This window comes from Haliaeetus leucocephalus, unplaced genomic scaffold (assembly GCF_000737465.1).
Source record: "Haliaeetus leucocephalus isolate CR32 unplaced genomic scaffold, Haliaeetus_leucocephalus-4.0 Scaffold362, whole genome shotgun sequence".
Classification (NCBI taxonomy): Eukaryota; Metazoa; Chordata; class Aves; order Accipitriformes; family Accipitridae; genus Haliaeetus; species Haliaeetus leucocephalus.
In genome coordinates this window covers 7631324-7653456 of record NW_010972798.1, presented here as the reverse complement: position 1 = coordinate 7653456, position 22133 = coordinate 7631324, and the positions used below count along the sequence as shown (strand labels likewise).

The 22133-nt window shown below is 40.9% G+C and overlaps 1 protein-coding gene across 4 annotated transcripts in view; it reads left to right on the top strand.

Moving 5' to 3' along the window:
• The window catches only part of ARMC9 (armadillo repeat containing 9), a 67656-nt gene extending 46738 nt beyond the window's left edge, over positions 1-20918 (top strand). The window contains exons 19-24 of one of the 4 annotated variants that reach the window (XM_010573029.1): positions 2628-2732; positions 3467-3582; positions 8332-8456; positions 11944-12076; positions 16699-16871; positions 20273-20918. In XM_010573029.1, coding sequence (XP_010571331.1) covers positions 2628-2732; positions 3467-3582; positions 8332-8456; positions 11944-12076; positions 16699-16871; positions 20273-20295 — 675 coding nt within the window. In that variant the 3' untranslated portion in view covers positions 20296-20918. Of the gene's footprint in view, positions 1-2627; positions 2733-3466; positions 3583-8331; positions 8457-8567; positions 8669-11943; positions 12077-16698; positions 16872-20272 lie in introns of those variants that run through there. The other 3 variants (XM_010573030.1, XM_010573031.1, XM_010573032.1) reach the window with 3 other exon arrangements.
• The last annotated feature ends 1215 nt before the right edge of the window (positions 20919-22133 follow it).

The window sequence follows — 22133 nt, the reverse complement described above, 5'->3', positions numbered from 1 at the left end:
GCACTTAATATTCTCTCAACTGTTCTGTTAAATACTAGCTTAATTTGTCTTCAGTATTTGATCTTTACATTTGCTTTTTATTTGACCTGGACCATCTTTAAAAGCTGCTTGTAAAAGTGAGTATGTGATATTGCAGCTCTAACTCAAAAGTTTGTAACTGAACTTGAGCTACATTAGATAACTGTACAGTGACAATTTATCAGGCACCCTCTGATTACCTGTCACTCAGCACCTGGCAATAAAATCAGTAAACTGCAGTGTGAAAATACACTTCAGCTAGAGAGTACATCAAAAGAAAGAGAGCTTAATTGCAGACCTGATCACAGGACTTCAAGCCATTACATTAAAGGACTTTGCTGCCAATGTCTGTTGCAGCCTGTGAGCAATGGTGAACAGGGCACCAATTGTATTATTTCAGCAGTGGAATGATGGCATATCTGTCAAAGCTCTCTTTCTGTATGAGGAGGCAGAGGAGGGCCACGTTCAGGTTCAGTTACCTGGTATATTAAATAAAGTCAGGGAGCAAAGTTGGCAGGGAGAGGTGCTTCCCAGAAACCAGAAACTGGCGTTCTCTGTCTGACAAAATGTGTCAATCGGAATATTGGAAGAGGTGGAACCTCAGGAAGCCAAGGCAATCTGTGAGGAGAAGTTAAATACATCATGCATGTAGAGGGCTGGATGAAAGAGCAGGGTGATGTTCTGACTGTAATGTGTAACACTCTACTCAGTGTAGGCAGTCTTCTGTAAAGCATCCTTGAAGAAAACCGTTAGCTCTTGATGCTGCATTAACATACCATATAAAAAAAATTCCAGCAGACTATTTGTAAAGCTCATTTTTGCAACTTTTTTTTTTTTTCCAAAGTACAGGATGTTGTGGAGCTTGGAGTGTGGGGGTTTTTTGTTGTGCTTGATACAGATGATTGTTGTCTACAAGTTTTTATCTGTGTTTTTCCATTATCTGGGTTATTTTTTACACCTACGCAGCTTCCCAGGTAATTAGGACCTAATTGCAATTTACCTCACCTTGGAGAGAAAGGCAGATTGAACATCTTCCTGAGGTCCTATACGGCCTTATCTTTTATGGCTTAGTGTCTAGAGAATGCATCTTTAGGGGGATGAAGGGGATTAACAATCTGGTATCTTCAAAGCCCTTACAGAAGAATGAGGTTTTTTTATTAAATCCACACACGAACAAATACATTATGGAAAAATTTTACTAAACCTTAGAACACTGTGTGGAATATTGGCAGTATTTCTGTAACTGCTTCAGTTGCTTACACTCAGGTATCTAACTTCTCTTAAGTTTAACAGCAGCATCAGAAGCACCTGCACAAGGCTGTCGGATATGACTTGGGACCTTTGGGAAGGCTTGTGCCCTTTCAGAGCCACAGTGGAAGACCAGGCAGGATATTTCAAAGTAGGACTGGATGGTGCTGTGGGCTAGTGAATTGAGCCCTTTCTGTCTATACTTTTTATCTCTGCTTGATGCCTGTGAATGAGGAGGTGATGAGCAATGACAATAACTAAATCAAAACAAAAAATTATGGTTTTTAAGCCATTTGGTACAGAGGTCATTGAACTTGAAAAAAGGCAAGCCTATAGAGCTCTGGGGAAGCCAACACCTATTTGGTCTGAGTGATGGTAGTCTCATTATTTTGCACCAAAGACTGGAATCAGGCAGCCATTTCCATTGTAGGAAATACATTCCCTGTACACACTTCAGTTGTTTTTTCCTCATGCTGTTTTTGTAGAGCACTGTCCAAGCATCCATATTCTTGGCTAATCTTTGTGGCAGAGGGTATTTCTTAATTTGGCTATTTAAAACTATTTGAGTCTAAATCTCACTAAAGCGAAACTGCTTTTCATTTTCTTTGTGCTCCGGGGCTCATCAAAGTTCAGTGGCCATTGGTTTTTAATGGAGTTTGTGCCAGGCTCTCTACATTACTATTACAATATACCTTTTTAGAATTATTCATTTACTTTTCCTGACAGTCATTTACATTTACTGCCACAACCTGTTTCAAAATCAAAGCACATTTTCTTCATCTGGGGTGGGTCTTATTTAGGGTATCTTGTGCAGCACAGGAGAGAATTCTTTTCAGTGGCAAAACACAAGCAAAAATACTATCTTCTTGTAATACTACTTTCGGTTTGCTGGAGGAGTCCCTCAAACTTTAAAATTTCTTGGCTTGTAGATCTGTAGAAGCTGCAGAACTTCCATGAAAGATGAATCACCCATAGTTATATTAGAAATAGGCACAGGAGAGTGAATTCTTGGTACTTTTCACTTGAGAATTTGATTATATTTGGGTTTTGTGGACTAAAGTCAACAGAGGATTGTTGCCGGCTTGTATGATATTTGTATCCTAAAGTACAGAAAGGGGTGGTTCTTTTCTTCTCTCAGGATTCTATAGTTTCTGGTTATATCAAAAGTTTAGGTGAGTTTGTCTTTAAGTGTCTGCTTTTTGGGTGGAAAATGCTTGTACGTTACCACGTACATGTGCAGTGCTAACAGTCATGTATCTGGACAGTACATATCATCCCAGTGACTACCGAAGTGAGAACTAAATTTGAAATGAAAAATTCTTGGAACCTGGGCTCAAATAACATGTGTGTTGCTGTTGCAGGAGGACCATGACATCATGGAGGCTGATCTGGACAAAGATGAGGTTTTGCAGCCTCAGCTGGGAGAGCTTGCAGGAGAGAAGCTGCTAACAACTGAGTACTTGGGAGTGAGTACCACTCATTAGGATCTTGGAATATATTAATTTGCTGGGTTGTTTAATTTCAGTAGTTTCATCACTTTCTAAAATCTTTTCTTCAATTTGTTGCTTGAAAAGCTGGGTTCTACCTCCATAGCAGTCCAAATCTTTCACAGTCTCTTAGCTGCTGTTCAGAAGAAGTAGAGTAAGTTTGAGAAAGGTAGCTACCCTCTCACAGGAGGTGGTCAGGCTGTGGCTTAATAATAAGCTAAAAGCAGCCTTAGGGTTCTAGTGCTACATCAGTGATTCTGTGGGCACACAAAGCAAAGTGCTGCGCAAGTTAATACTGGAACACTCTGCTGGTCTGAAATTCTTCTGAAAAAATAGTTAAAAAGTTAACTGGTCCTGCAGGCATTACACCAGATCAAGTATTGTGTGTCTTACCTCAAGCAGCAAAACCCCATTAAGTAAAAAAGCATAAAATTTGCATAAACGCCATTTAGTGTGCTGTGACTAATTTGAGATAAATGTGACTGTATACGTTCTGGATCCTGGAGTCCATATGTCTACCGGTGATGATGGAAATGTGACCTGAGATAAGATGTCATGGAACAGCCAACAGTGATTCCTGGGAATTTTATCTAGTGACACTAGAATGCAACTTAGTTTCTGATGCACTGTTTCTATAGAACTTTCTCTAAGGCTGCGGTTACCTATCTTTCCACTGCATTTTTTTTTCCATTTCTTTATTTCCTGTGTATCAGATAATGACTCATACTCCAAAAACCAAGAAGAAGCTGTTTCCTGGTGTCCATCAGAGTATAGATGAGCCCCTCCAGAGACCTGTGACGCCAGGTTATCACAGAACTGTGTACCTAATGTAAGTCCAAACAAATGAGACCAAGTTGGATTTTTTTAAGCTCCTTTAAAAAACAAAGCAACAAGAACAAAAAACCCAACAATGCCTGATAAATAAACCTTCCCTACCTAAAAGGGCATTGCCACTGTAATTTCTTAAAGATCGTTTCAAAAAAAGAAAGGAGAGGAATATTGTAGGCAGAGAAATGTCCATTGGTTGAGGTCACATACTTGGAATAATTGAGTAAATGTTTACTGATCAGTTTGATTTAAATTTGCATTATATCCTGTGTGTTCATGGTCCTTTCATCTTCTCATATTCTATTGGTAAGTTGCATGGAGTGTCTAAAATGCCTGGGATCTTCCACTTTATAAGCAAGAAAGTACATTGCTCTGGGGAGATTTGCTACACACCCATAAGAGGACAGATTAAAAAGAAAAGGGGAGAGACAAAAATCTTGTTATGTTGTATTTCCTGCTTTGGAAGAAATGTGTTTTCCAGCGGGAGGGTCTGTGATACCTTGCTTTTGGTGTGATTGGTGTCAGAGGTAGAAGGCTGCATTGTAAATGGAATAAAGAAATCTTACAGTATAGAGCTCCTTGAATATGCTCTGCTTTCTGTTAAAACAAGTATATCTTAATCTTTTAATTTCTGAGATGATACTTCTCCTTTTCACTGTCCTGACTGAGGAAGTAAAATACCAATGAGATCTCAAATTTAAATGGTTGTTTACTTTTAGCTGCATACAGTTTTGGATTTGATCAAATCCAGGTAGCTGCGATACAGGCAGTAGTTTATTATGAGGATTTAATGTTTTCATTTCTGTAGAAACTTAAGCTGAGACCCTACAAGTCACTCTAACAAAGTATAGATAATAGTACTTAAAAGTCACACTACTGGTATAGTTAAGTACATTAAGATGAATGGGTAACCTGAAATACAACAGTGTAATGAAGTTAGAATGTAAAGGTGGTTCTTAGGAGAATGTATCAGTCCTGAAGTCTGGAGACTGTTCTGTGTCATCCCCGCTGCCACTCTTTGCTTTCATGTTCATATTTTCTATTTCTTAAAATACAATTCTTCCCCATTTTAGTGTGGAAGATCCATACAAGACAGTGGGGATTGATTTAGGCTGTAGTTACACAGGTGTAGTTGAATCTGATCAAAGCCTGCTGTTTTACATAGGGAGTGGTTGCAGCTTTATCCTGCCCATGTTTATTCCCCCCCCACTATCTTGTGCTGGTATTAGCACTCATACAAGCAGGTGATCTGACTGGGAGCCCTCCTGAGTCATCGAAATATATCTTTTTGTCAGCTGTGCCATTCATATGGGATTATATTGATTGTGTTACCAGGGCCTTAGAATGGACAAGTGTAACATACCAGATCTGCGCATGGAAAAAGCCCTGGAAGACATTTCTTTTGGTTTTTTTTTTTTTAAAAAAGCAAGATGAATGAAACGCACACTTCCAAAGCAGAAAAAGAACCTTTGGCTATCCCAGGGCAGCATTTGTCTTGTACAGTCTTGATTTTTCTTCTGAGTACTCGCCTGGGAAGAATGGCATCTGTTTGAGCGTGGCACCTACTTCTTCTGCCTGCTGTAGCCTGAATGCAGATTTGGATTTTTTACTTTGTGTCCTTTCTCACAGTGGTCAACTTTTCCACCATCGTAAGTGTCCACAGCTTTTGCAAGCCCTCTCCTTATATATTAAATGTGTGTGTGTAAGAAGAAAACAGCAACTAATTAATATAAGCTCATATTAGTAGCATAGTTAATTATCTAATCATTTTCCTGCAGTCCTCCAAAAGAACTGCAGGCCTTAAAAATCTAACCTGGCTAATACATGACCAAATATACAGTGCCACTTTACTGTGGGGTCAGTGTTACCAAGTTCAAGGCCCCACTTTCCCTGCACAGTATTTTGCCCATGGTGGGCTGGGAGACCTGGACTGATTCTGTGGAATTGGCTGTTAGGGTAGCCTTACAGCCTATTTAGAAAGTGTCGTGGTTTAACCCCAGCCAGCAGCTAAGCACCACGCAGCTGCTCACTCGCTCCCCCCCAATCCAGTGGGATGGGGGAGAAAATCAGGAAAAGAAGTAAAACTCCTGGGTTGAGATAAGAACAATTTAATAGAACAGAAAAGAAGAAACTAATAATGATAACACTAATAAAATGACAACAGTAGTAATAAAAGGATTGAAATGTACAAATGATGCGCAGGGCAATTGCTCACCACCCGCCGACCGACACCCAGCCAGTCCCCGAGCGGAGATTCCCTGCCCCCCACTTCCCAGTTCCTAAACTAGATGGGATGTCACATGGTATGGAATACACTGTTGGCCAGTTTGGGTCAGGTGCCCTGGCTGGGCATGAGAAGCTGAAAAATCCTTGACTGTAGTCTAAACACTACTGAGCAACAACTGAAAACATCAGTGTTACCAACATTCTTCACATACTGAACTCAAAAGATAGCACTGTACCAGCTACTAGGAAGACAGTTAACTCTATCCCAGCTGAAACCACGACAGAAAGTATTTTTCAGGAATAAATCTTAGTTACCACTGGAGTGTCTAAGCATTACATTCCTGCTTTATAAGTGGAGAGAAGAACAAACTTGTGAAAATGAAGTGACTTTCCTATGGGAAGTCAGAAAAACAGTGGCAAACCCAGGGCAGTGGCTTTTATTTCCTGGTGCCATGTAGTGCGCTGCAATTTATGCATCAGAAATAATCTCTAAGTGATTGCGTGCCTCTTCTTTACCACCATCTACCCAGGCAGTATGTTTACTTAACAGTATCCCAGGATACCGGAGTGACGCTAGTCCTATATTTTCAAAACTTGGATCTCCTTATGAATAGCTGTGCAGCTTATGCCTGCACAAACGGCTTCAGGTCACTGCTGGATACAAATTAAAAACACCTTTCTACCATACTGGTTCTGGTAGCTTTGGGTCTAAGAGAAGTGTTAGTTTGATGGTGTGAAGCAGTCTTTACAGATTGCCTCACTGTGCAGACTAGGGAGGAAAAATGTAAACAGCAGAAATCTAATATGGTGAAAATATGTGAAAACTAATTTCCCTCCTGCTCTGGCCAAATGGTAGAAATAATATGAGCGTTTGGTGCTCCCATGTTTTAAGCAGGAAGAATGAGATACCACCCTGAATGACAAGTTTGTACTTTATATCTAACTAATTTGTGCGCAAGAAAATTGTAAATAGATGAAGACATTCTTGAACCAGATTTTACAACAGAAAAGGACAAGCTTTGATGGCTTTTATGCTATTCTGATTTTAGTATGAATTAATTTACTAAATTGAGGAAATACTCTCTCAGGAAGCCTTGCAAGAAGAAGACAATAAAAGTGACCAAATCTTAGATGCCTTAATTTGAAAGCAATAGCTGAACTGGACGAATTTCATATTTTAAATAATGATTTAAGCGGCTTGTGTTTGTATCAGATGAAATGCCATGAAAAATGTCAGACTTTTAGCCTTGTATGCAGCTTGTCTACTCACCAACAGTCCAGGACAGATGATCTGAATTATCTTAAGTTTTGGATTCAACAGAGTAGTTAAACTACATTAAACATTTGTGTAAATTCTTGCATTCAGTGTTGAAGTGAATACATCTTGTTTGAAGTTCTTCACGTGAGACTTGATGTAACATATTCCATTTTAAAAACATTGTGAAAGAAGAAGCATGATGGAGATACTGTAAGGTATCTCTGTGAGTTGTTGGTTCATACCTCCAAAAGTGGGGGGCGGACATATTTCTAGTGCTGAATAGAAGTATTCACACAGAACATTAATGCAGAATAGCCACTGCACATGTAGCAGCTATTCCATGCTAATTTTTCTATGACTTCCCAGTGCAGACAAGGCTCTAGTTACTTTAGAGGAATTGTCATGGGATCCTATATGGACAAACTCTTGCTGTTTGGAGCTGAGGGAGCCAGGAAATACTGGAAGCTGCCTTTTCCCTCCCCCCTCCCCCCCACCCCTTCCTCTTTAAAGACTCACTGGCTGAGATCGCTCAAGGGGGACTGAACTACTTAATATTCTGCTAGCTGTTTCCTTAGAAACTGATTTAGCTGTGAAATCATTAACTGCCTCCTTGGAATGCATCCTTTCTAACTACAAATATAGTCTAGTTACCTTAACCTGATATTGGGCAGGGAAACTTTCTGTGTCTGCCAACTTCTTTTCACACACTTTTGACACCCCTCTTGCTTCTGCTGTGTTTTATTGCTTATTACTAAGCAATCTTGTCCCTGTTCTGTCCTTCAGCTACTTCAGTTTCTCATTGATCCACCTCACTGGGAAATCAACAGTTGTACTTCTTATCTACTTTGTTTTAAGTCTGTACTGCATATTGCTCTGCAAAGTGAAATCCTTGTAATATTCAGGAGCAAATCTTAAATCCTTGAAAAAGCTAAGTATTGAAGACCTCTCAGGCCCACTGCTACAGTCTTTTTCTTTAAGTGTCCTGCTGGTATTTTGGATCTTCAGACTGCAAGGAGTTATGGTTTCCTTTCCTCAGCTCTTTTATTGCAGTAGAAAAAAAAAAATGTTAAATTTCAACTATATCTAACATCAGCTGGTTTAGAGGAGCTACAGTCATGCAGTTAAATTATGTCCTTAGCACTAAATACAAAGTAATTTCAGTATCTTCTATGTCATTGCAGGCAATTGGAAGAAACTATAATTTACTCTCATGCAACTTTTTATACTGCAAGAATTCATCGCTCCATATTCTCCTTTCTCCTCCAGGCCAGACAACGATACCAGTTCTTGTCATGATAGGGATGAGAAGCTGCAGTCTCTTCCAAGTGGTCATCTTCCCATTTGTGGTGGGAGCAGGTCCAGCATTTCTGACCTCTGCATTTCCCCTTCATGTAAGCATATTCTGTGAATGCTGTTGTTAACTGTTGCTGTATTTCTTGACTGGGGCAGGTGTTGGGGGCCTAGCTTGTGTGTTGTAGATTGTTTATTTTTTTTAAATGCAGCCTTGGAACTGGCCCTCTGTTTTGCAGACCCTGGGGCAGGCTGCAAGACCTTGGGGCACACAGTTGGATTTTGGCTCAAGCCAAATGAATGGCTCCAGAAGGTAATGTGCGGTCAGCAGAGGCCAATGGTCTCACTTGCCTCACTCCATCTTGCTTCCTGTGGAAGCGCCAAGGATCATACCCAGGGTTTCCAGTGTGTACTGTTATTTCACTCCGCGATGTCCTCTGCCTAGGGAAAGAGCTGCAGCCCAGAGGCAGTGCACTTCCCAACAGGCAAAGCCCCTTACTTGATCAAATATACCCTTGTTTGGATCTAAATGAATCACTGTCTGCTGGCACCTGCAGGCTCTGTTGGCTAGACCTCTCTGTTAAAGTTGAAGGCAGCTGCAGTTATCTGCTTAGATTTGCAACTACATTCAAACCATAAAAGGTTGTGGAGGATGGGAAGCCCTGTGCTGTATAGCTACATTGTGGGTAATGCTGCTAAAGATTCTGTCCTTGCAACTTAAACTGAAATGAATGCAAACTCAGCTGGACCTGAGAGCTCAGAAACATGTGATGGAATTTAAAAGGTTATAGGCTTCTGAAATATTTTCTTTCTGAACTTCTGATATCCACAGGATCATGGAACTTCAGATGTGGGAGTTTCAACCTTCTTGCAGGGATTCATTAACATTTCCAATTAGGGATTTAAGGCAAAATGTTCTGCAGTCTTAGATAAAGGATCTTGCAGCATATCCGGTACAGAATTATTAATAAGTTCAGACAAAGCATGCCTTTACTTTGCTGAAAAATATGCTTTGAAGCAGTAAAGGAATAGCATACTTTTTACTCTCTCTTCTATTTTTTTAAATTTCCTAGAGGAAATGAAAAGGATTCTGAGAAAAGTAACCAAGGTCTTGCAGACAGGAATTTGCTTGTGTAATGCCTAGAGCTGATAAATATAACATGCTGAATGAAAGCCGTATGATAGAAGCAGATGAAGCTCCTGTTCAAGATGGGCACTTGGGTTCTTGCTGTTGTGTAGGAATGAGAACTGCTGTCCTCAAGCCTCGCTTTGCGCAGTAGCACCTTCAGTATAGCTGAGCCCTTTCCGCAGGGACGTTAGCTGGCCAGAGCCAGCAACTCAGAACAACAGAGGTTGTAAACTAATCAAAGGCATACTGACTTGACAGTTTTCCTATATAGAAATAAAAAATGGAGTTTTACATACTCATGCTTCGTAAAGGAAACAAAGCCAAGCAGGTATCAAACGTATTCCTATTTGCTGTTTTAAAGTGTAATTGGATGCAATTTCTAAGGCATTATGCAGCCACCAGGAGCCCAGCAGGCTTTCTGAACCACATTTTGATAATATCTTGCCAGTCAAATGCTTTCACTCACCTCTCATTTTTTCTGTGCTGCTGATGCTGTCTGAGAGTTTGCTTGTAGAGATTTGTGGGGAGGTTTAAACAAGGAGCCTGAGTAAGTCAGCAAAGTAAATGTTCATTTCTGATGGAAAATATTGATTTAAAGCCTTCATGCTGAAGAAATTTCTGCCAACTTTAATGTTTCAGATTGTCAGAACTTTGCTTGTACCCTCTGTCTAAAACAGTTCATTAGCTGTTTTCAGTCAAAATTATATGCAGGTGGATACTAATAAGACTACTAGTTTATACTCTTTTCTTGTAGAAAAATCTTGAAGGTCAGAACATACAGCATATTTCAAGTTTATAAGCATTATATATGTAAAAAGACATACAATTTTTGTGTGCGGCAGAGACAATTCTTCCTAGCACTAATCTAGGCTATAAAACAACACTGAGCTACTTGAAGGATTGCCAGAGGTTTGTTTCAGGTTTTTGCAAGTAGCCAGTGAAATACATGCTTGTCTTTCTTACCTTTTGGGATTTAGAAATGAGGAGGAGAAGAAGAAGAGAAGATGAAAGAGAGACTGCACTGCTAGATCCCCTGGTTGTTCATGGCAGTGACGGGACTTTCATTCTGTATAATAATTCGATCGTGTCTTTGGATATCCCCTGTTTTCCAAAAGGCAGTGGGATTTGTAATTTTTAAATTGGAAAGGCTTTAATTTAAGACAATGGAAAATAAGCTCCTTCTCTTCTAGTGCCTTCTAAGATACGGCAGAGAACAGTACGTAACAGAAAGGTGTAAAAATAATTCTACTGCTTCTAGAGACTCTCATCATGCCCTGCCAAACATCTTTGCTGTGAAATAAATATGCAGTTTATTGAGTTCTGATCTGGGTCTGATGGTCATTATGCAGTACCAGGAACCTGCTCATTTCAGAATATGTTTTCCAGCATTGCATGAATACTTTTGGGATTCAGAGTTTCATGCAGTCAAGTCATGAAAGGAACAGTAAGCAACCAAGAGTGAAAAAACAGTTAGAATAAAAGCTTCATGTGAACAGTTAGTATCGTCCAGGTCATATCTCATGGAAACTAAGTTTAACCTCAGGAAACCTTGATCCTCTTTTGTTTTCTAAAAATGAGAGCAGTTCTTAATGTCGTTCCTGCCTGGATATATTCAGCTGTTCTTGAGTCAGTCTGGTTTTGTCTGGGTCCATCCTCCCTTTTTGTCACTTTGGTAAAGAATTGATAATTCTGGCTCTCTTTTCTTTTTTGTCTCCTGTGAGCAGAAAACTTGTGGACTAAAGATGAACCCTGGTCATCTTACTACACTTATTATGCTGAATGTCAGACAGAACATGTGCTGGGCAGCCAAATGCTTGTCTGAAAGTGACCTGATCTGCATCCATATCAGCATGTGAGAGCAAATTAGGATGGCAACCTGTCCTGAGCATGGGAGGAATGGAGCTAGGGATTTTCCCTAAACTCTTACTGATCTTGCACATCTTGGTAGCCTTGTGTCTCTCGGCAAACTGACTGTCCTTCCCTTCTCCATTAGTGCAAGGGAGAAAGTGAGGTATATTGAACTAATGTAACAGACCTGAAGTGTGACAGAAGTGTAAAACACTGGGGGTTTTTTGTCTGCAGTGACTGCCTGTTACTATGGATATGTACAGACAACTGCAAGTGTTTGCATTCATGTGGCTTTAATGAGATATTGGTCATTAGCTGATATATGTTAACTGACAGTCTGGATGCTCCTAGGCCTTTGTAAATGCAGAGTGTAGCTGCTTTGAAAATGATCCAAGCATGTTTTACTTTCCAATTGCAAAGGGCTGCAAGTATGCACACTTGGAGTTGGCTTGGCTCAGCTGATGAGCTGTAATGCACTCTGCCATGCTAACTCAGTAGCCTGCCATTATCTCAAGGTCTCCCTCGTACAGCAGGAAATGTGACCTGATTATGTTTCTAGTAAAACTGTAGAGAGACAACTCCTCACTGAACTGTGTTTCTTTTTCAAATAGCCGTTGAAATGAAGTCATCTAAAGTATTCTCGTCAGGCCATAGAATGGACCGAAGCATGCCAGCTGGTGACAATATCTTGGTTTCCCGACCTACTGACTTCACCCAGGACAAAGTAAATGGGCAATTGCATAGGTATGATTTATCCAGAGGAGTATCTAAAAGTGCAAGAGGAGTCTGAGGGGACTTACCAGCTAGTTCCATGCTGCTGTAAAGACAATCTGTGAAGTCATTTGATGTATGATGTAGTCTGGTCTGAGACAGCTGTGGTGGTGCTTGCCAAACAAAATACCCTTAGCTGTGCCAGAGGCAGCAGCTCAATTTCTAAGCATCTGGTCCAGAATGGGAGAAATCTCAAGCAAGACATTATTAATGAACTTCACATGTACTCACAACACAGTCTTCTGCAAATAAAACTTCCTCATTGCTTCCTTAGATGACTTGACTCTAACCCATGAAAAATCATTTATTAGTAAAGAAATAGGTAGGACTGTGGGAATGGGGCAGGAATTAACTTGCAGAAGGAAGAAAAATTAAGCATTTAAGTAGATTCAGAGTGTGTAAACATGCTGAGTTGCTAGCACTGCTGGCAAGAGTCCCTGATTTATCCACTAGATGGGTATAGCAAAGGAGGCAATATTATGAGTTTTCCCAGCAATGGGTTTCAACTCTTCCTTGAAACAATTTCTGTTAAAAGAAGGTGAAAGATCTTGCTCTCCTCCTGTTCGTACCTTGAGCCCTCTGTGAAGCCTTTGTCGTATGTAGGACTGTGATGTTATATCTTGGATGAGAACTAGGAATTCATTAGCAATTGGACCAAGGTTTAGCAAAGTTTTTCAGGGCCCGCATGTGTCCTTCAGACATTAACAGCTTTTTCCTATAACTAATTTGATTGGGCCAAGTTTTAAACAGTGAGTGTAGAGAAATTTTAAAAGCAAGTACATTCCAGAAGTAAAACACAGAATGGGTGGAGATGTATTAAAGGAAAGGTTTTACCAACTCTTTACGGATCTGATTTTTCAGAAGTGCTTAGTTATTTGTGTCAGTTAAAGCTCTAGCACTTCTGAAAACTGGACTCTGTGCTTAGAGCTTTGTTTCCTTCTGGCCTACAGATGCCTGTGTGCAGTTTTGGGGGGTGGGGTGGGTTTGGTTTGTTGGGTTTTGTTTTGTTTGTTTTTTTTCCCCAGTTATGCTGTTTCCATGGTGAGATCTGAGAGATTACATATTGTCAACAAATTATCACTGGTTAACTGCTGAAGTGCTTAGTAGTCATACCCCTGTCCCAGCATTACTGGTTTTATTTCTGTTGTCTGTCCTAACAGTAGCTAAGCACATACTACAAATACAAATAGACCACGCAAATTTTATGGCCTAATTGCTTGCTTTGTGATGGAGAGAGAGTTATTTTTCAGGCTTTGGCTTGCAAGAAGCAAGCCGAATTGGCACCATCTTGTACCCCCAGCTTGGTGAGAGGCTTTGCTTCTCTATAGTCATAATCTATTATTAAAAAGACATGTCCCCAGTAATCTTTATTTTTTCTTCATAAATGTGTGTCTAAATCTCAGTAATAGGTGGATCTGTAACTGAAGGCACAGGTGCAGTATCCTGCAGAAGAAGATAATATCTTTTCATTGCGTGCTTCCTTAGCATGCGTACAGTAATTTGTATTTACAAATGCAGCCTCGAGTTATGGATATGGGAATGTAGCCATTCACAGTCCAAGCAAATACAGGGTTTCCTGTGTCAAGGGTCTTTTGTTAATATGTTGGTGTTGCAACAGCTAGACCTGGCCTTTTCATTCTCTTATTCTTAGAAGCATACTTTAATTTGTTTGCAAAACAAACAGAGCAAATAAATTGCTGCTTTGGTGATAGTTTTGACCATTGTAAGGTAAGAGATGTCTCCTTCCAGCTAGGCAAATACCAAGACGTTCCTAGAAGAGGAATGTATGAGAAAGAGGGCTGAGTTGTGATGAAGCGGTCACTGCTATTTCCCCTCTTCCTTAGCAGTATAAATTGGGAATTTAACTGCACAGAGATCAGTGAAATTATGCTAAATTAGTCTGAGAGAAGAATGAAGCCCTAGTAGTGATAAGTCTATTGCAGTTGTTTTATTTCCACAGAAACAAATGATTGTTCTAGCTGATGCATGTCAGACTGGCAGCTGGCCCTGCATTGGTGTTCCCTGCTGCATTTTGATCATGTAAGAATATAGACCTGTTGTGCTTTTTAGCTAATCAAGGGTAAATTTGTAACAGACTTGAATTTACAATTGTGGCTTCCTGAAAAAGCCCTTATTTTTTTATTGTGACTATGTCTAGTATCATTATAATAAAGAGCTTAAACTCTGCAGGGCCTTCTTAGGTCTCTAATGGTCTTGCTTTTCTGATAATCCGATAAAAATGGCCAAAAGTCCAAGTGTATTTCTCATGGAGAAAATGGTCTAACTCATCTTTGTATGTTCCAGTCCTGTCATGTCTCCTGGTTGATTATTCGGATCCCAGTGTCAGTCTGTTGTGCGCATTTTTATAAACAATTATTTCCATTTTTGCAAGTAAACAGTATTCTTTCTTCTCAGTGCAAATCTAGGTTTCTGTGTGAGCTTTGTGGGTTTGGTTTTTTGTTTGGTTGTTTTGGTTTTGGGTTTTTTTCCCAGCACTTGCTCTCAAATTACAACACCTTGTCATAAATGACTCCTTTACCAAATACTACAGAACGTTTTCCCACAGTAAATTTTGCTGCTTCTTTCTTCATCTCATCAAGTTCCAAAGGATGCCAAATAGCAGTTTGCTGTGTTATTCTGAGGGTTAATTCTTTTCTGTTGATCTTGGCCTATTTATTGATGTAGTAAAAGATGAGGTGGTACTGTGTCCACCTGGGCACATGGAGACCGAGACCTGCTCTGCATCCTGCATCCAGCAGGGCTTTTTTAACTTTACAGTGTTTTCTACCAGCTTATTTCATATAATCCTTTCCTGAAGAGTTTGCAAAGATGTGAATCATCCTGTGTGACCACTGTGTATGTCTCTCTTTGGTAAAGTATAGTGACTCTGGTTGCATTACTTTGCCTTGTCTCCAAAGTGCTTATAGTCTGGCTGCCTAGGTTACTGCAGTGAAACTCTGTGAAGAGTGTTGATGGCTGTAAAAATGCTTTTTAGTGTATGGGAATACAGATCCAAGGTTTTGTTATCTATTGCTGAGTAAGGAAAAAAAAGCTCCTTTATGGCTCAAAAACTGCTGTGAGGCTGTTGGATCTTCCTTTTTTATCTACATTAGCATACAATAGTACACATAAGATTACCACGAAGAGCACTAGTGAATTGAAAACCCAGCTCTTGAACTAAAGTGAATAAAATTACAAAAAAGCAGTAACAATGAGACTATTTTATGGAGATAGATTTTTAAATATGTCTGTGGTCCACGGCTTGGGGTTTTATCTAGCCAATCTTACTTTTCTGGTTTTGTTTTGCTAGTATGGTTCTGCTACCACCTCCTCCTTTGAAATAAGACAAGCATAATACTTGTAATACTCAGAGGTAGGTAGAATGCTGCAGAGATGGCTCTTAGCAGACCAGTTGGCACGTCTCTGTCCTTAATAGTTAGCATATACATATGCAAAATACAGACAATTAATGCTATTTAAAACACAAAAGAAACACTTGCTCAAATCTCCCTGCAAGGTGAAGCAGGGGTATGGAAGGGCTAATCAGCACTGACTCCTCAGCATTGCCAGGGGAGGAGGAGAGATTAAATGTCTTGAAAATCCTCCTAATCACCCTTTCTGATGGTCACAAAGGGTTCTTTTGATGGAGGTAATAACACGGGGACTTTCCATTTTAATCGCCTGTCTTTAGATGGCACCTTTTTCGATCTCCTGCCTCTGGCTCTGATTTTACTTCCTTTTTAAAATATGATGAGCTTTTTCAGGTAGCTGTTATTTCAGTTTAACCTTTTCTCCTTTTAAGAGAAAATTGACTCATCAGAGCAAACATGAATGTAGATTCAGAACTATTTTAGAGACTTCTATTTCCTGGTAGCTTCCATTTTTGTACCTGGGAAGGAATATATTGGTGCTGGGGGCAGGGAAGGACAGTGTATCCTCACAGAGTCATGGACTACATTTTAAAGAATGGTATTCTTGCAGCACATGCAGACTGTGAAATAGCAGCAGCTGTTTTATGTTCTCAGTGTGAACAAGGAACCTGTGTGCTTAGGGAATTTATTTCATAGATGCCATCGCAGCTTTCTGCTCTTTTGACAAAGCCTTCAGGGAGTTCTACAACTCTTACTGCAGCTGGGAGCCAGGGAGGCTGCCTGTGTCTGCCAAGATTGTGACCTATACCTGGGAGAAATATTAGTGTCTGTGCCCTAAAAGGATATATTCCTGTGTTGGAGCATATCTATATGGTTTTTGCACCTCAGATTGAGTCTGTGTGTGATAAACACAATGGAAAACAGGCTAAAGATCTATTACTTGTTTGCAGGGGACTTAACTGAACCTGTTCCATCCTGTTGTCCAAAGAACCAGGTTTGAGTAGGATAGACAGGTCAATAGAGCTGGGTTTAGAGGCTGTGCGGTGAGTACATGCCCCAGGGCAGCACCTGTGGTGCCATGTTCCTTTCCATTTGCAGTCTCCCTGAATTTTGAACAGTCTGTCATGCTGTCACAGCACGTACTGCAGGTTTCACTTGGTTGCAGACTTACTATGCATACATATTTCTCCATACATTGCTAACCCTTTCCATCTCCTCCAACAGCGAGTTTCCCTCAGCCTTCACCAGCAAACCTAAGATCCCTCGCACTCCTGAAGTGCAGAGCGCCAGCCCTAGAAAGGGAAAGGTCCCAGCCATTGCCCCTCAGTTCTCTCAGTCTGGACCCCAACAAACAAGCCGTCCCAGCTCCTCAGGATCATCCACAAGGAGCAGACAGAGTAAGTGGAAAAAGTCATCATTCTGTTTGTCAGTCCTTGGGGTGGGAAAGGAAGGGAGCACTGTAGTAGCTCTCCAGGAATGAAGTTGTATTTTACAAATGTGCCAGGAGTATATGACATTGTACTTGTCATCTGCAGGATGTACAACCATGTAATTATATCCTGCTGAACACTCTCCTATATCCGGGCTGTCACTTGAGCAGCTGAGATGTGCTTTTTTGTGTCTCTGGGTGGAGAAAAGTGGCCCAAATTCTCAGAAGTTTGGGGGGAAGCTTCTAGTCTCAGATTAGACTTTCTCCAGATGTCCTTAGACTTTTTCCTTTTCTTTAGACACTTTTTCACTCCACTGTGTAACTTGTTTAATGTTCTTGAATTTGGATCCCTGGGTGTGTCTATACTGCAACTGAATATAGATCAGATGTCAGGCAGTTCAGAAGATGGGCTCAGGGCAGCCTAGCAAGCAGACAGCCAAACGTGTGCTGCTTGTGGCAGTCATCATCCTGCTGGAGACTTGTATTTAAGAACCATATGGATGTGTTGTTGCCTGAAGAAGTTTAATCAGTACTAGTTTGCAGTGGGCTCAGAAGAGAGGAAGGCTGTGACTTTAGGTTGAAGGGAAAGGATGGATGCTTGCTTTAAGCCAGCCAACACAAGCCAAATAAAGTGGGAATGTTCATCTCAGATGCTCACACAACAGTAAACACGTCTATGGTGTGTAAGCTGGGGGATTTTGGGGGGGGGGGTGGGGGTGGAAGAAAGATGCATTCTTTGGTAATGAGTAAGCTTTTTCCCTGGAGTGTGGATAGGACTAGCTGGATTCAAATACACCTCTGGGTCCATCATCAATGAAAATGGCAGAAGCTATATGCTGTATATTCTTACTCCAAACATATTATAAGAAGTTTAGTGGTGATTATTTGATCATAATATAACATCAGCTCTATTCTTTAGCTGTAACTGTTATCTTTAAACATTTCACAAAAACATGGCAACTCATAATACTTTGCAAACCTTCCCAAGAAATTTCAGGTATGTGTATGTCATTAGCTCCTCATTACAGGTACAGAAAATGAAAGGCAGAGAATTGAAGTAACCTAGTAAATCAGCAACAGAGCTGACTAAGACTTCCTAAGTCTTCAACGTTGTTCGCTCATTGTCATTCCACACAGTTGCGTATGCAGGGAGATGGGGTGGTTTCATTCAGGGACTACAGGTGAGGCAACGGAAGCGAATGTCCTCAGTGGTTAAGGGAGGTTTTCACCTAGAGAGTACTTGCTTGAAGAGTCCTGTGCTTAAGTAATATTGCCAGCTCTTTCAGCTTTACTTTTGCTGCATGCCCTGTGTTTTACCTCTGACATCAGTACTTCCCGTTTCCTGTGATAGGAGCACTGTTCTGCCCTGACTGAACACGGTGTTAACACCCCAGAGTCTGTCCCTGGTTCCTGTCTCGGTTCATTTACAAAAGCACTAGCCCATTGAAGAGGAGAAGGTCTGCTGAAGAAGGGAGAAGCATAGCGCGTGCACGCACGCAAAAACTCTTCCGCATGTTCTACTTTCTCCAGGGCAGCTTTACGCTCCTCGGTGCCTGTGTTCTATGAAAGATGCGACATACAGATGTTGCTCTTGTAGGGCTCTGGAGTAAGTTCCTTTTCCAGGGGCACAGTGTATGATGTATTTTATTTTGAAATTGCATTAAAGCAGAGTGTGATTAAAGTTCTACATCATCTTGGGTTTTTCTGTTGATTTAGTAGATGTAATTTGTAAGTCCAGACTCTTGGGCTCTTCTAACTTCTATTGGCTTCATCTTACAATATACCTCTTACCTTTGCTGTGTCTGTGCATCCTAAGCTGAATGTACAGCAGGCATCACATCTTACTATGTGTCCATTTACCTTTTCTCCTGAGTTTTCTGCTGGTGTTCCAGGTAATTGTTTCCTATCTGTCCACATCTGTGCCATGACTTGGTGGCAGCAATTGAATGTTAAACTCTTATCTTCCTGCTAAAAATAGCAAAGAAATTACTTTGCAAAGTCATCTTCCATTCACTCTGTGTATATGTATCCTGCGTTGTTGTCTGCTGTCACAGAGCACCTATTAGTTATTGTCCATCTTGCAGGGGCTTTCACACAGGTGTTTAAGGTTGGAAAAAGTGAGAGGATCAGGACCACTTTTTTAAAGGACTAAAAAGGGCTTCAAGCACTTATGTCCAAACTTGAGGTTCTCAAAGGTAATCCCCAGCTGTTACTTAAAGGTGCAGGGAAGGCATCTGAAGCAGGTGAGCCCCTAATGTTTCCCTAGTAAAGCTCTGTGCTACTGTTCCTTTAATTTCCTAGCTGACTCATCTCTTAAGTCAAAAATGGTATCAGATGTACAGATATCAGCAATCAGTAGATTTCAGGAGTTGCTGCCTCCTGTTTGCCTGCGGCATAGGTATGTAGGATTTACATATCAAGAGACAGTGGAAAACTGTCTTTAGTTTGGGGATTTCTTGGTATTTCTGGAGAAATACAAGTTTTTATAGCTGATGGGTGTGATGAGAAAAAGATTAATTTCTGATTGTACTTACTTGATATGCTAACTTATTTTACAGGCACGTTTTTAGCTTGTTTTTAATATTTATTATAGGTGTATTTTCTGGAAATAAGTTGCTTTTACATAAACCTAGCTGAACTAGCTGGACTGCTCTTCTTGGAGCATGCAGTTTGTGGAATGCCTGAGGAATGTAGAGGAAGCACAGGTACTTAGTGCAGCTGCAGGCCTGGGGCCAGATTCCTGCCTGAGATGTAGCCACTGCTGTTAACTGAGCTCTAAAGCTGTACCTTAAAGCAAAACCAAGCTCCTCCAAATAAAACCAGCCATGCTGGGATTTTCTGTGGATTCCATTTTCTAGCTGATACAGGGATGACACTGGCAGCATGGCTAGAACATAGGCTGGACCTCCAAATTTAGACTTTTTCAACTGTGCTTATGTGCTCCATGTGGACATGGTTGAATGGTTTTAATCTACCCTGTTCCTTACTGTGCCTCTGTTCCAAGCAACTCTGCATGAGCATGCTCAAGCTGTTTGTAGTGTACCAAGTTCTGTCTAGGGCACAGTGGAGCTAGAGTAGTACAAAAATCTCTACCAGAAGAATGAGGAATGATTTTTGTCAGGAGTGCGACTGGGCCCTGGTGACTCCCCGCTCTTCCACAAGTTCCTTCAGTGTCCCCTGACAAGTGGTTGCCATAAATACTTTCTGCATTTTTAAGTTGCAACATCAGTGGTTAAGGTGCCTTTGTGCATGTTCTTTGTGGTGTTTGTGTCACTTTACAGGTTGAACAAGTGTTGCCCTCAGGCAGCTCCTGTCTTATAATAAATCCTGCTTTCAGCTGACAGACCCTTTCTTGCTGTTTTTCTGCAGGCAGCCAGTCCTACAGGAAGTGAGAACAGTTCCTTTCCTCAAGAATCACCTGTCACATTGTTGAAGGACAGAGCCAGCTTCCTGTAATGAGCTTTATTTGCGACCTACTGAGAAGAGAGTGAGGCTGTTGGCATTGCACGGTGTACACCTTGCATGATGATTCAGGGATTATCTGATGGGATGCATCTGTTGTTGTCTCTAAAGCTGGCTAAGACAAGGGCCTTGTTATTACAATTCAAGGTCTCAGCAGCAGCCCAGGACTGATATAGGAAATGGATATAGTCCCAATGTCTCCGATAGTTTACTCTAAAGTGACATTGCCACCTTGAGAAGAAACTCTTGCTCTCTGCCTTCTGTGTCAGAGTAAACACCCTTTGGAGATGGTATGTAGGGCTCACCAAGGAGTCTGACCAAGCAACTGTCCTTTTTCCATATTGCTTGCTGAACTAGCCTGCCACTTGCTTTTTTAAAATTATGCCTTTGTGAATGAGTTGGGAGATACCTGTGTTCAAAGGATCTGCACTAGGAGGGAAAATGTATGCCATATGTGCAGAGCCTTACTGCCTGGAGCAGTCTTGTGCGGAGGAGTGAGATCTGTGTTTGGCCACCAGAGACTGGAAAGAGAGTACTTCATCAACTTCTGACTGACCTGTGGCAGTTGAAAAACGCTGTGCCAGTGCCGAAGGCAGCATCCATGCTCACCTCTGAGGATCTGATCAGCATCCTTATCTGCAGCAATTACTCCTATTCCTTCTTTCCACTTTTTTTTCTTAATTCTACTGTTCAACATTTGTGGAATGAATAATCCATTTTGTTCCCCGGGAATGAAGAACTTTGTTTCTTCATTCGTAGAAGAAATCATGAGAATGTGAATAGATTAGAAGCAACTTACTTTCTTTTTACGTGTGGCTGTGGACAATCTTCTTTGGTCTTTGTTGCTTTATGTTCTTCACTTCTGAGCAGTGACTGGTTTGTGCTGGTCTTCAGTGGATATGAAGTGCTGACTAGGCAAGAGAGATCAGGAAGCCCTCCACTTAATAAAAAACCAGCAGTTAGTTCTGACAGTGAATTACGAAGCTAGTGCTGTTTATTGCTCTTTCTCTCAAAAGTAACAGTGATGAGGAAACACTAAAGTCTTCACTGAAGGTTGGCTTTTCAGTAACATCCCCTCATGTGACACAGCTGTTAGAACAACAGCAACAACTTTTCCAGAAATGCAGTTTACCTTGGAACTTGGCTGCTGCTGAGGCAGAAGTGCACAAAAAGCAGGCAGTGTATCTGCCATAGGCAGACTTCAAAAGCAAATGCTTTAACAGGTACAAAAAGGGAGAAGGTAAGGCTTTTATTTTGGAGTTTCACCTTGAGAAACAAACAAGTGGAACACAGCCTAAAAGGTAAAGCAACTCCAGTAGTTACACCACCTTCCCCTAGAGTAAAGAGTTGTAAAGCTACCAATCATTTCCATAGGACCAGAAAAAAGCTTTATGCTTCTACTGCGACCTTGAATTGTGCCTCTTGGTATGTGGTAGCAACTGAAGAGCCAAGGCCATTTTCTTGCGTGATGTAGTTGCCATGAGACCCACCAAGATCAGTGACTCTGTGTCAGATGTTTGCAGAAAGGGCTCCCACGCACAATGTCGGGAACCCCTTTGGATAATAGACTTTAAATTGGAATCAGGATGCTTTGTAAGAGAAGACATCCCCCAGTTTAAAATCTAGTTATATTCATGTGGAAGTTACAATTTACTGCTCGGTAACTTCAGGGTGTTTACAGGCCTAACATAAAGCACGCGGAGTATGGGTGTTGCTTTAACTCCCAAACTACATAGGACGTAAAGTGATTATAGACACTTGATAGCCC